We start from the raw sequence: 13733 nt of genomic DNA, 5'->3' as shown, positions 1-13733 counted from the left end.
CAATGCGGTCTTGTGCATGAGGTCAGAAGTTCAAGCAAGATTAGAAATTAAGCATCGTGGAATAGGTAGGCTTGGTATAGGAGCTCACGGGAATACACCAAATCAGGGAGTACAAGGTGATATGGGATGGATATCATTTGAGGGCAGGGAAGCTAGCAGCAAGATAAAATTTGAGAAGCGATTGAGAGAAATGGAGGAGGAGCGTTGGGCTAGGAAGGTTTTCAGCTACTTGTACATGAAGAATGTCGATACACAATGGAGGAAGCGAACCAGTAAATTGACTGGTAATTACTTAGAAAACAGCAGGTGGCCAAACGAAAAAGAACTATCGGTTAAGAAGAAAGTGAAGGAAACGGAGACTGACATGTGGAGAATTGGCAGGATTAAGAAGTCCGCACTAGAGATCTATCGAACTTTTAAGCAGGACATTGCCAAAGAAAGGATCTATGATAATACTCGGGGTAGTTCTCTACTGTTTTAGGCTAGGACGGGAGTATTGCGAACCAAGACATATCGGGCCAAATATGAAGGGGTAGACACAGTATGCAGTGCGTGTGGAGAGGAAGAAGAAACTGCCGAACACTTGTTAATGTTCTGTAAAGGGCTTCACCCTATAGTTCAGGGTGATGGTGCAGAGTTTTTCAAAGCACTGGGGTTTAGGGACAGGGAGGGCAAAATAGACTTTAAGCGGGTAGACTTAACTAGAAGGCGGTTATCTGATTGGTGACTAAAGTCACGAGTGAAAATTAAACCCTTCACTGCAAAGTACCCGTCCAACTTTACTATTTAAAGGGAAAAAAAAGATAAACCTAATGGTTAGTTTATTAAGTATTACGGCTAGATGGCGTTAGCCGCCGCCCGATCTAAAGGGTACAGCCACATACATCCATTCATCTATCCAACGTCAAGCTGCACGCTGCTTCAGGCTGCGCACGTTGTTCAACGCTGCAACTCGCCGGTCAAACGTGATTCTTTTGCCTGTTTAAGCTGTTCTTTCGTGCTTCATTTGCTGTTCGGACGACCTTCTCGTGTCTACGTTATGTCTTTTGCGGAGTGTGTGCCATGAGCAGGCGTCAGAGTCACTGTTTTGTGCCAAGATGCTCAACTGGGTACAAATCGTGCAAGCAGAAGCTTTCATTGTTTGGATCCCCGAAAGACGACCATTTGTTCCAGAAGTGGCATCGTAATATACCAAGAGCAGACAAGCCTTTGGAAAAGAACGCTGCCGTTTGCGAGCTCCACTTCAATCAGCAGTAGTTCATCTCGCGCCACTTCGAGCACGTTATTAACAGTGAGGTAGTGCGTTTGGACAGAGCTAGGCCTGTACTATTGCCGCATGCCGTCCTAACGATCTTTCCAAATGCTCCTTTCTACCTCTCGAAACGTGTGGCGCAAAAAAGAAACATCAAGGAGAGATCACACCCACCGCTTGTGATTCCTCAGAAAAGACGTCGAAAGGACGACGACCGCGAGCTGCAAGAGGAGCCGCAGGATGAACCGGAGCCACCAGACCTTCCAGCTGCGCCCGTTTACGACTACAAGCACGTTCCAGTTCCTTCAAATCGGTGGGGAAGGCACGTATTCAGTGAGGAACCGCTAAATGTCACCTACAGCTTGTGCACGCCTAGCTGGACATGAGCCTTCTACGCGCAGAGAAACTTGTTAAATTTTGTGCTAGTGTAAGTGCCATAACACATGAAATATTTGTGCGTGGTGTGAAGGTTTCGATGAATGGGCCATATGAACCAGCTTCTCTTCTGGAGACTGTTGAGGCCATGCCAGTGTGTTCAGGGGCATGCTTGTTGCGCGAGTTTCCTTTTGCATCATCTGGTAAGAACTTGAAGGTCTGGAATGGGAAGCTATACCATCACAAGTGTAAAGGTACCTCAAGTCAAGATGAAAGACGCTGCATGAGCTTCAAGTACTTAAGAAAGCTCCTTGTCAATCACAGATACTGGAAAAAGAAAACAGCAGGCAAACTGACCCATGCAACAAAGCTTAAAGCTAAAGCTCAAACAGTACCCCGCCTTAGAAACAAGGTGAAGACTCTCGATTAGATCATTGCACAGCTAAAACTAGAGAATGAAGAAATTGAAGAAAGCACACTCTTGAGCAAAATAGACAAGCTCCCATCCAAACAGAAAAAAATGCTATAATGCAGTGTTTTGAAGCTGCAAGGCGCAAGTCCGGAAATGGCATGCGCTACAACCCAAAGCGGATGTTGGAGTGTGTCATCATGCACAAGAGCCTACGACTTTATGAGCATGTGCGTAGGGAGAAAATTCTTGTGCTACCCAGTCGTACATGCCTCAGAGCATTCATGAAGAAGTACGACACGTGCTTTGGTTTAAATAAATGTGTCCTCTCGGGCATTTCTAAGAAGACTGCTAATATGGTGAACGTCATGGTGGACTGATCGTTGACAAAATGAAACTTGCAGAAAACTTTGGTGTTCAGTGGGGAAGCGGAAAAGTTGATGGAATTGTAGATCTTGGTTCTTTCACTCCCGAGGCTGACAAGAGTGTTCCATGTGATCATGGTATTGTTATAATGTTTCAACCTTTGTCAGGTTCATGGCACCAAATCTTGGGTGTATTTGCATCTAGAGGCAATGTGAAAGCCCCACTGCCTTCCAAAATCATTTTAGAAGCAGCTATCCTGGCAGAGAATGCTGGCCTCAGGGTAGAGTATGTGACATCGGATGGAGCATCTTGAAACCGTGATATGTGGCATCGATTTGGCATATCTGGTTCGGCATCAGCTATCAAGCCTTCAGCACCTCATCCAACTGACGTCAAGAGGCGGCTTTTCTTTCTGTCTGACTTTCCGCATTTAGTAAAGTGCATCAGGAACGGCTTCATCAAAAATGGCTATAAAACACCAGATGGGCACGTTGATGTTAGGCCAATCAGGATAGCTCAGGACTTGGACAAGTGTGCTACAACGTTGAAAGCAATGCCGAAGATTACAGAAGTGCACTTGAACCCCAACAACTTCAAAAAAATGAAAGTTTATTATGCATTTCATCTCTTCAGCCTTGAGGTTACACGCGGGCTTTTCTTATACAAAGAAGCAATCTCAAAATCATGTTCATATAGAGAAGTGACAGAACAATTTGTTCGCTTCATGGAAAAGCTAATTGTTGTGATGACATCCAGAGTGCCTTCAACGGCACTGAGAAAAAATTCTGAACAGGAAAGAGTACTGCAGGTTGTTCTAGCATACTTAGACCGTTGGGAAGCCTGCACCGGACCTACGAAGGCAGGCTTTTGTCTGCTAGCACTGCAGAAGGTCTAAGAGAAACTCTGCAAGGCACTTTGGAACTTTTAACATACCTGTCAGAGGAAGTGCAGTACAAATATTTGTTGACTTCGTGCTGCAGCCAAGATCCAATCGAAAAGCTATTTGGGATAATTCGTCAGTTATCCGGATGCAACGATCATCCCACATCGACCCAGTTCCTTACTGCCGTGAATTCCCTTAGCTTTTACAATTTGGTAAAAGCACCAGACACGGGCAACTGTGCAGGTGGCACACTTGCGTCATTAGTTGGAACTGATGAAGTGGCCAACCATGTCGACAATTTACTGGACACTGAAAACCTGGACGAAGCTTCAAGTGTACTACAGGCATTGGCTGTCCTTTCTGACCATGTGTATCCTGTGCAAGTCAGTGACGCAAGACCGGTGTACTATTTGGCTGGCAATGTGGCGCGGAGGAAAGTTATGGCAATGAAATGCCGGGACTGTTTTGAGCAGCTGCTCACATCCCTCGAGAACGCAGATAAGGACCTTGCGTCATTCACAGCATTCTGTGATGTTGGAGGGCTCTTGTACCCGTCACCTGAGCTTTTTTCATTTGTGGAGGTGTAGTGGGGAAGAGGGAGAGAGACATTAGAGGGCACATTTATATTGTGGTTCAGTTATAATAAGCTCCAAAGGGACACTATAGTTGAACTTCTTAATTCAATGCAGACCGTACCATCCATAGGGTGTGACTGACACAAGCAAGATCTGACGAGCAACATAATCCAAGTTTTATGTTCTCACACGGCTTCACTTCTTCACGAAATCTCTAAACAAACAGAGAAGTTCTGCAAGACAAAGATCAAAGCACCTCAAGCTTCGAAGAACGATGTGATGTGCATCACACTGTAGTGTGCTAGCTTTGTTCCCTACTATGATGCCCCCAACTTCAAATAAAACTTGTAAGAAAAGCAAAACGCTGTCCGATTTTCTGGGCAGTTGTTAATCGAAAAATATTTCCACTGTGAATACGCAAGAATTATTAAGTCCTTAAAAACTATCTCATGCAAAATGTTAAGTATAACAACATTAAAGAAATTGATATCAATGTCACAGTAGCATTTTGTGCTTCTTGAGCTTGCTTATAACCTTGCGAAATGGCTATCCCCCAAAAATGTTAATCGGTTACATTTCTTAGCACCATCGAGCGATCGCTAGCAGTGGCAAGCTTAGCTGGCCGCGATGTTTGCGATTGGTGTAAAGCTTCACTTATGATGCTATGGGTATGGTCACACCATACGGTGATAATGTTTGGTAATATCTGCCGCGAAGTTCATTTATGTATGATGCACTTACGCCCTGCAATATAGTACAGGCACATAAAATTTACGGTACAAACAAAACCATATCAGCCACAAATCAGTCTTGACATAGCAGCTTCGCTGCAGCGAGCCGCCGAGCGAGCGACTTGTAATCTACAGCCAGCGCCACCTAGACAGCGCCGGTCGAGGCATTGGTGGAGAGCGTCAGCGCAGGCGGCGTGGTCTCCACACTTCCTCTATTCTAGCCACTGTAGCGCTTCCATCATTCGCGGCTTTCGTTCCTCCATAGCGGCCTTAAACATCTCAGCTGCTTTCCTTCCTCCTTGGCAGCTTTAAACATCTTAGCTGCTTCAGGTTGTCATCATTAGGTTACGGTGCAATGAACTACATAGCACTATAGTTACGGTCAGGATGTTCGCTGTCGTGTTCCAAGACTTCGTTACCCGGCTGCCCTCGCCACATCGGTGCGACGACAACACGGTGAGAAACGGACAGACCACCTTAATATTGGGTCCTCAATTATTCTCACTACATCCTTAATTCAGTCACTTGTGTCTGTAGCTTCGCTGCTAAAGCGGCTAGTTGAACAACACTTTAGGCCACATTGACTCGTGGGTAACATTAAATGTTGTTGCACGGACCATACTAGGCCGTTAGCGTGGTCCGAAAATTCGTTGCCTTCCGTTTCCATTTTAGGGATAGCGTACGCGAAGATAGCGTTTGTTACGGTTTCCCGCAATGTCCGTCACTTAACGGGGTCCGCAAGAGCATATAGCGTACGAGGCGTGCGCATGCAGTGGGGCGACCAAGGGTACGCAAAATTTCTCCCGAATGGATAGATGAGGTTACATGCGGTGAGTTGCACAACATTTATTCTAAGCGCAATGACTTTGCATGCTAGGGGTTCGTCATGTGCTGTTCTACAACAATCTGTCGCGTCGCATTACGGTTGCTAAAACACAAAGAGTCCATACGACGTCGTATATCCCCTCTACTGTCGGAAAAGCAGCATACAGCTGACTATGAAGAATATTGTCCATCCGGTGTTCACGAGCAGGCCCGAGAGGACGTTGGGGTGCATGAGCCCCCATCCTTTGGACATGACGCTGCGTAACGCGTCAGCAGGAAGCGTCAAAGGCATTGTGTAGCTGAAGTAGCGAATGAACTTCGGAATTCCTTCCAGTGGCCAAAGAATCCCTGCGGAACAATAGACTCGCTGTCGCGTATGTAATATATGCGCACTCAACGCAGAGTTTGTTGAAGCTAACTGCTCTAAAAAAATGCTGCGTCATGCTGCTACAAACAGTAATTTTTGTTAGTAACTGCTCTAATCCTGCCCCTAAATGAGAATGACGAACTTTTACTGTTTGACCTACCCATAATTTTCAAGAAACCGAAAATAATCATACTATCATCCGAGTGTAGTGTGCAGAATTATCGGCTCTGATCTCACTTGTAGGACAAGAAGTGGCATATTTATTTGGCTGTTTTTTTCCCTCAGCTAGACATGCAAGCTAGTCTGGTGAAATGTGAAAATGAGCAGAATTGTTTTTCTCTCATACCGATTATGTATACTGCTTAATTATAACAGTAATATAGGACTGTGGTTACTTCTAAATATTGGGGGGACCCTTAAGCTTCGCCTTTAAGAGTTTAACGCGAAATCTGGCGCCTAGTGCACCCTTCAACCGCTAAGTGCATACTTATTAATATGTTTTGTTACATACACATTCGCGCACACAGTAGATTGGACCAGCGCGCGCTATTATCGCTGAATGGGCTCGTTTTCGTTGTGACACCTGTCGAACAAAATGCGTTAAAGGGGCTCTGACACACTTTTTCAACTAATCATGGAATGAATTCACTAGAAGAGTTTATTGCCTCATGAATTCAATGCCGCAAAATTTTTAAGAGTCCGCCCAGTGCGAGTGGAGTTACAAAAGTGTGTCGCATGCTGCAATTGCATTATCTCTTCTCACGTCCCGACGAAAGCGCTGGAAGATAAGCAGGGAGGGGTGGCAGTGCAAAGAAACTATCGCGCCTCGTGACCTTGAGCACTTTTTTTTCTTCGAACGAGGTGCCCCTCTTTACGAAGAAAAAATGAAGAATTTTCGTAGAACTCCTTTCATTTAATGCTCACGAGTCCGGTTCTCATACAACAACTCAAGGCCGTCCAGAAGGCCCACGATGCGGCGGTGAGGCTGGGCCTCCCCGTCCCAACGTGGGAGTGGCCCGCGATCCTACGCCTATAAAACGGGGGTGGAATCCTTCAGGACCCCAATAAAAGTTTTTCATCCATCCATCCATCCAACGCACATGCACACGTGACAACTAGCGGCCTCCCGCGGCTATCTCGGTAACTTGATTTTTCGGTCACAGACGCACAGACGATTTTTCACTCACAACCAACGAGGCCGACGCCGGCGGCGCGTTTTCTGCGACATGACCATCGCGTTAAAATTTGGCGCTCAGCTTTCCCGGTTTGATTTGATTTCTGTCACAAATACTAGTATTTTGTATATTGTAGCTCATTCCACAGCACATTTTTGACAACCTGCCATTGTTTGCTTCATAAAATTTACATTGACTGTTCTCTGTTAAATATATTATAATAAATAATAATATTTACGAGATAAGCTTCGACAATGCTCTGAACTCCAATTAATGTATAAAAAATTTAATGCTCTGAAAACACTTTTGGGTGCTCCAACGCATGCAGTAATTAACAATCAAAGTTAACAATCACTTCCATCACTGCTAAAGACCACAATATGGCGAAGTAGTTTGCAGCTGCTAAGCTAAAGTGCCACTGAGTGGTAGAATTGAGGTCGCTTACCGCTGATCATCATGATTGGGTAGTTAATGCCATCCACTACTATGGCCGCTGTCGTGGCGGTCTCCAGAACTGCCGAGCACATGAGACCTGTGCAAGGAGGATTAAAAAGAATTGCTGGAGTGGAAGCTCCCGCAATGCCTTGCCAGCAGAAGTGAAGCCAGCTTTTTCCACTGAAAAGATGGCGAAAACATGCGCTTTTCTGATAGTGCCCACTTAGATATGAAGTGGCTTTGATATCTTTGTGTAAATTTTACGTTCTATATTACAATTAACATAGTTGTTCCCGACGAAATAACACGCAGAAACAAGTATGTGTGAGTGAATTTCCCAAGAATTTTGCCGCCAATTAGAGGCTCACTAAGGAAAACTAGTAACACCAAGACGCATTTGGAGCACTATGTGACCCGAAAAAGTTTCCACATTACACTCGTTGGGCGTGAGAGGGAATCGCTCCTTTCTTAATCGCTGAACGGCGATACCCAATTATGCCCCTAGTAAGATGGCCGCTGCAGCCGCCATCTTGCCAAAGGCGCGGCAATGATTTCCACTCCAGCAATTTTTTTAAATCCTCCTTGGACCTGTGGGTGAAATAAACTTGTTAAAGTAAGAACGGTCCAAGAGGGATCGGCTCGAAGTATCACATTTTTCCAATTCATTTACCGCACTTTTTTTTTTTGAAAAAAATAGACATTAAAATCGTATGTACGTTGGATTCAGGTACAAACTAAAACTGGCCCATAGCTACGCATCATCATCGCCATTAGCTGGTGTGACCGCTCATTTATTGCTGGCAACTATATATTAGCACGTTTCCTTCTCGCTTTCTTCTGCGTCGCTTGAGCCTTTCGCAAACGGTTCCGTGCTCTCATTGTGCATTGTGGGATATGTCATCCATCTTTTCCAAGAATGCATGCAGGAGCCTCGAAGATGCGTCATGGTACATGTGGAACAGTGGCAACAATAGCCCGTCATTCTGGCGCACTGGAGACCCGCGTTTCTTGCGCTGTGTATGCAGCATCTCCACCAAAAACAGTGCGACGGGTTTACTTGCAGGGCTCTTACGCAGGCTACAGTTGCTTATACTAGTTGTGTCGTGTTATTGGAACGGACACAAAGCATCCTACATGATGAATCGCTCATGCATGCTTGACAAGTATAAAGCGTGGCAGTCCTAAAAGCATAGTCATCTAATGGACTAAGCTTTTTGAGACCTCAGTGACTGGTCCTTGTTGGATGTTGTGTGCGAGGGTATCAGATGAGTGCAGGTGTGAATTTGTTTCTTACCGAGCGCCATGGTTGGTACACAAACAGCACACATATATGCCGTGCATGATGTTAATCAAGTGAGACAGTCTGTACAGGGAATTAGAGACCGTATAAATTGACAGTTTCAGAGCACATAGAGGGCCTCGGGTCATGCGGCGTATGTTTTCTGTGGTTGCAGGGCTGACAACGCATTTGGTACCCACAGGTAACGTAGAATTTGTAAATGATCGTCTATATTCAAAGAAAGGTGCTTTTCGGCTTAGTTGAAACGAATCCATCTTGATGGAACTTTACACACAACAAGCACTAAAAATCTTGATTTATATATGCAAGGAGCACCAATGTGGCATCTTACCGAGCGCCATGCCGCACATGCCCTGCATGATGGCGATGATGATTACGCCATAGAGCGGACCCCTCGAAGGCAGCTCGAACACCACGAAACCGACGAAAAGCAAGAGCAGGTCCTGGGCGACCACCACGAAAGATAGGGAGCACACGTGCGCCAGCACAATCTCGTAAGGACGCACACCTGCGTAATTTTAATACGAGCTACGCATTGTTCGTTCTTGGTGCCAACGATTGGCCGTGCACCCTCTATACGAAACTTGCGCTGCTATCTCCTGCAGGGTGTCAATGCGCGGTGGTCATGCCCCTCATCGTATTACATTACAACCGTAGACCTGGTTAACCAACAGGAGAGACCAAGTTTTGTCACAGCCCCCCCTCCCCCCATCCTGTTAATAGAGTCACGCTTCGCAATGAATGAAGAAAAAAAAACACAGCTGATTCCTCTGTCATAGTTATCGGCATAACACGAAAGTGAAACGTGCCTGCACAGAAGTAGTGCTCGCTGTGAAGCGACATATGGCAGATTGTACAATATCTGTTGGTGTTTGGTAATAGCACCGGTTGGCGTGAATGCATCCACGTTGACGCCTAGCAGCATATATCCATAACCGAGAGGTAGTATTGGTATGGTGCCTAGAATATGCTATATCCTAGACACTATAGTATACGTTCTACTTCCGCGGCAGCGGAACTTTTGAAAGCGAATGCATTTCTTTGTCCGGCTATGTCAGGCATCCGGCGCTGTCCGCGGCGCCGCTCTTACTCTCCACTCTCACTCCCTCTCCCATAGCAACAGCTGTGGGCGCGCGCGCTTATCCCCAGGCACTGCGCCGTGTCGCCGCTCAGGCAGACAGAAATTAGGTGCCTTTTTCCTCTCCCTTGCAACCACAACCACCACCGCTTATCCTCGTTTCAGCAACCGGAGCATGTGGGGCGAGAGAGTGTAGGAGCGGGTAGGTGCAGTGTATTATTAACTCTATGGTGCAGTGCTTCGCTGCTACTTCTCTGGTCGTTAGCTCTCTCCCCTCCCTGCGCCCTACTTTCCCGTCCGCTCACGCCTCACTCTCGACCGTTCTCTGGCTGGGCGCCTCTCAAGAACATCGGGAAATGTGTGCTCGAGACGTCGCTGTGAAAAGCCAACATTGAGCCGAGAACACTGTTTTGTTCACTTCATAGTATTTTTAACCATGCATGCTAGCTACCATAGTACTGTGAAGGCTACAGGTCCCTCAGCCAATAGGAAAGGCGCTTAGCCCCTCCACATGTAATCGTTCGCGCTGTGTCGTCTGCTCGCCTTATTCACGGCGTCTGCTCAACGAATTGTAGTAGTTATATCTAGTTTATTAACTTTAAAATGCAGTAAAGCTACTAAACAAGCAACTATATCGGGAATTTGAAGAAGCGTGAATTTGTTGCTGGCTTAAGATCGGTACAATCTCATGCCGGCGGATAACTTCACTGTGTGGCTGTTTCTCTCCGACGCTGTTCGTGACTCTCGTATGTCCTATTCTCTGTGGAAGCGTTTCTTCGCGTCTCCCACTGCCACGCTCCTTTTCTCTCTTTTTTGTTTCCAGCGAAAAAGGATGCGGCGCGCACAGAATGCTAAACTTTAGCTGTGCGAGGTTGCATGTCCGATAATTGAAGATGCAGCGTTCTTGGTCTGACGACGCCGTCCGAACACTGCCTCGGCGCATTAGGCTTAGCAGGTGTGGCTAAGCAAGCAGCATATCTCGCTAATGTCGACATAACGTACCTGATGTTTTCGTGCCAGAGTGAGATGAAACAAATCGATGACTGAATTCACTATTTGCTTGCTGCTGTCTGCGCAGTGGGTGTGTAGCAAGTCCGGATCGAAGCGGACAGTCACTTCTGCATGGGTGCCGCCATGTTGATTTGTAAACAGTTATCGGCGGTAACTGAATAATTAAACGGGTAAAAAATCAATGCGAAAAAGAATAAACATATCATGCATCGACTTGGCGTGAAACACGAAAGAAACGCTAATTCCAGCCAATCCTGTCAATTTTAACGCACTTGTATGCGGGATACGTTTCGCTGCGCAAGCATGTGGCTTTCTTACACCATAGAGTTTCCTAAAATTAACTAGAGGGTACTCTGGGTGTGTTCCAATACTCATCGTAGACGGCTAAATAGACAGCTAAATGGACGGCGGCCATCTTAAGTCCCATTCCAATTCTCACGTAGCCAGCAAAGTAGACAGATCCGAGAAGACCGCATCGTAGACAAATACGATGCAGGCTACTTTGCTGTCCAAACAAGATGGCGACTCAGCGAATCGCTCAGATCGACCGAATCTCGCCGGAACGGTCGTCTGCACACAAGCGGACGCTTCTCCAGAAGCTCAATGTGAGTAACGTTTAATTTTTCCCGACTTTAACACAAATTGATTGATTGATTGATTTGTGGGGTTTAACGTCCCAAAAACACTATTTGATTATGAGAGACGCCGTAGTGGAGGGCTCCGGAAATTTTGACCACCTGGGATTCTTTAACGTGCACCCAAATCTGAGTACACGGGCCTACAACATTTCTGCCTCCATCGGAAGTACAGCCGCCACAGCCGGGATTTGATCCCGCGATTTGCGGGTCAGCAGCCGAGTACCTTAGCCACTAGACCAACGTGGCGGGGCGACTTTAACACAAATTAAGCCAGAAAATACAACTTTTATATTTGTTTACTTTGGATTTCTCTTCTCGACGCGAAGTGGCGCCTCGCCGTGTAAAAGCCGTCTAAACGTGTTCCAATTCTCGGACAGCATGGGCTCGGTGCTGTCTTCTAAGCAGTCTGCGTAGACTGTCTACGTGCTGCCTGAAAATTGGAACGCAGCATCTGGTGCTACGATCGGGCTATTCTGGACACTCTCGAATCCCGCCATGTTGTCAAATTTTGTAATGGCGGCATTTTAAGTAAATCAGAGAGGTCGTAGCAGCTGACTTGACCAATTAGCATCGGTCAATGGTAGAATCTGACAACATGGCGGAATTCGACAATGTCCACAATTGCACCCCTAGAGAACGATGGGTAGTACACACATTTGCCGAGTCTTTGTACTTGCGGGCGACGAATCGTACTTGCGGCTTCGTTTATTGCTGTGTTTCGGTTTTGTTTTAAAAGAACGATTGGAAAAGTAAGCCTGAAAGAATAATGTGGTGAAGTGCAAGCGCTGAACATTTGCTGATTTTTGTTTCGTGAGAAAACAGGTCCAAGCCACACGAACATACACGGAGCCAAAAGCAGGCCAGAAGTACGAAGATTATACAAATGTGTGTACTGCCCACCATTCCCATGCTTGCTGAAGTGCCGTGCGTTGCAACTCCCATAGACAGAGTTCCCTCTAGTGTATACATTAGCACACATTAGCATGTCTTGCCAACCTCGTTGTTTTGGTAGTGCTGAACCAAAGTGGCGAAACAGAGTACAAAGCTAGAAACGCATACCACGTTTCTCGCGACAGAAAAACGCCACGTGTAGCGAATGGTGCTATTGGCTGCACGGTATAAGAAAGAAAAAGAAAACATTGTTGTTTTAACGCTGGGTTCTCACGTGCGAAATGCCGTTATGGACGCTACACAATGCATTCGCATTTGCTCTTGATTCCCTTCGAGGAGGTGGGGGGGGGGGCATTTTTTCTTGTAGTTTTTCTTTCTCACCCGATAGCGTCCATTTTATTAACGTCATATACGTGACGGAATGATGCCTTCGTAGACCCCGGGATAAGGCAATTTCGTGTTAAACAAATGAAAAGGAAGCTATGATGTGCTTCTAACAATGGCATGCTATTGGTTCCTGGCTTTCCAGGACTAAACAGTAGCCTACGTTGTATTGCAATATCAGGAGCCTTCGGTCGCCACTATCGTCAACGTGTGCGGCCGTAAACGTTTGGGGCAGGGTTTGGCACTTATGCCTAGTTCACACTGAAGCATTCGCTTTTTACAGCGGCCGGGATTCGCCTGCTGCCGAAACGCAGCGTCGTTCGCACTGGACGCGCCCCGCGCCGCCGAATATGCCATCTACTACGGGGCGAACGCGGGATGGATGCGCTGTCACCCGGTTGTTGTCGCGGCTCGCAAACGCCACTACGCTATCCGGTGGTGTATACTTCGACGATTCTCGTTCGCAAGAAGTAAGAAAAGACAGTACTGCTTACTTTTCTGGCAAGTGCTTGTCTTTTAATGCACGAAGAGCAGAAAAAACACCGACGCCAGCGGCGTTGGTGGGTTCGTTTTGCTCTGCAAGACCGCAACAAGCTCGGTCACGCCAACAGCAAGCTCGGTCACGTCTTTCACGAAATACGGAGGCGAAGTAGGCACAGAGTAGGTTAAACTACCGTTGGTTTCATCATTCAGTTACGTGCACTGCGGCATAACAAGTGAGTAGGGCTTGGCCGCCATTTTTCAAAATTCTTTGACTAGCGCTCCTATTGGTCCGCGGTGACCGATTCGGTGGCAGACGCCGCAAAAATCGGTCCGAAAGCGATGGGCGCGGAGAGGGCCCTTTCGGCGGATCTCGCCGCCGCCGAACCGGATTCGGAGCACTTTCGGCGGCCGGAATGCTCAGTGTGAACGCGGCCTTAGGGGGACTCATATCAGTCATTATTGAAGTCGTGCGCTGCGCGTGGAGTTCACAAGCGGAGTGTGAAATTGACCTCGTTCTTAAGCGCACCTGTTGTCTTAAGCATGACATGAAAAAAA

The 13733-nt window shown here is 46.7% G+C and overlaps 1 protein-coding gene across 1 annotated transcript in view; it reads right to left on the bottom strand.

The window, feature by feature from the left end:
• Positions 1 to 4992: 4992 nt before the first annotated feature.
• Positions 4993 to 13733, bottom strand: part of LOC142772151 (uncharacterized) — a 53294-nt gene continuing 44553 nt past the window's right edge. Inside the window, exons 14-16 of the mRNA XM_075874296.1 lie at positions 9025 to 9201; positions 7404 to 7649; positions 4993 to 5764 (exon numbers count right to left, since the gene is read on the bottom strand). Of these exons, the coding sequence (XP_075730411.1) occupies positions 5559 to 5764; positions 7404 to 7649; positions 9025 to 9201 (629 nt within the window). The 3' untranslated portion in view covers positions 4993 to 5558. The remainder of the gene's footprint in view (positions 5765 to 7403; positions 7650 to 9024; positions 9202 to 13733) is intronic.

This window comes from Rhipicephalus microplus, chromosome 9 (assembly GCF_043290135.1).
Source record: "Rhipicephalus microplus isolate Deutch F79 chromosome 9, USDA_Rmic, whole genome shotgun sequence".
In the NCBI taxonomy this organism is placed as follows: Eukaryota; Metazoa; Arthropoda; class Arachnida; order Ixodida; family Ixodidae; genus Rhipicephalus; species Rhipicephalus microplus.
Note: the sequence above shows the minus strand (reverse complement) of the source record. Positions and strands in the feature narration are given on the sequence as shown.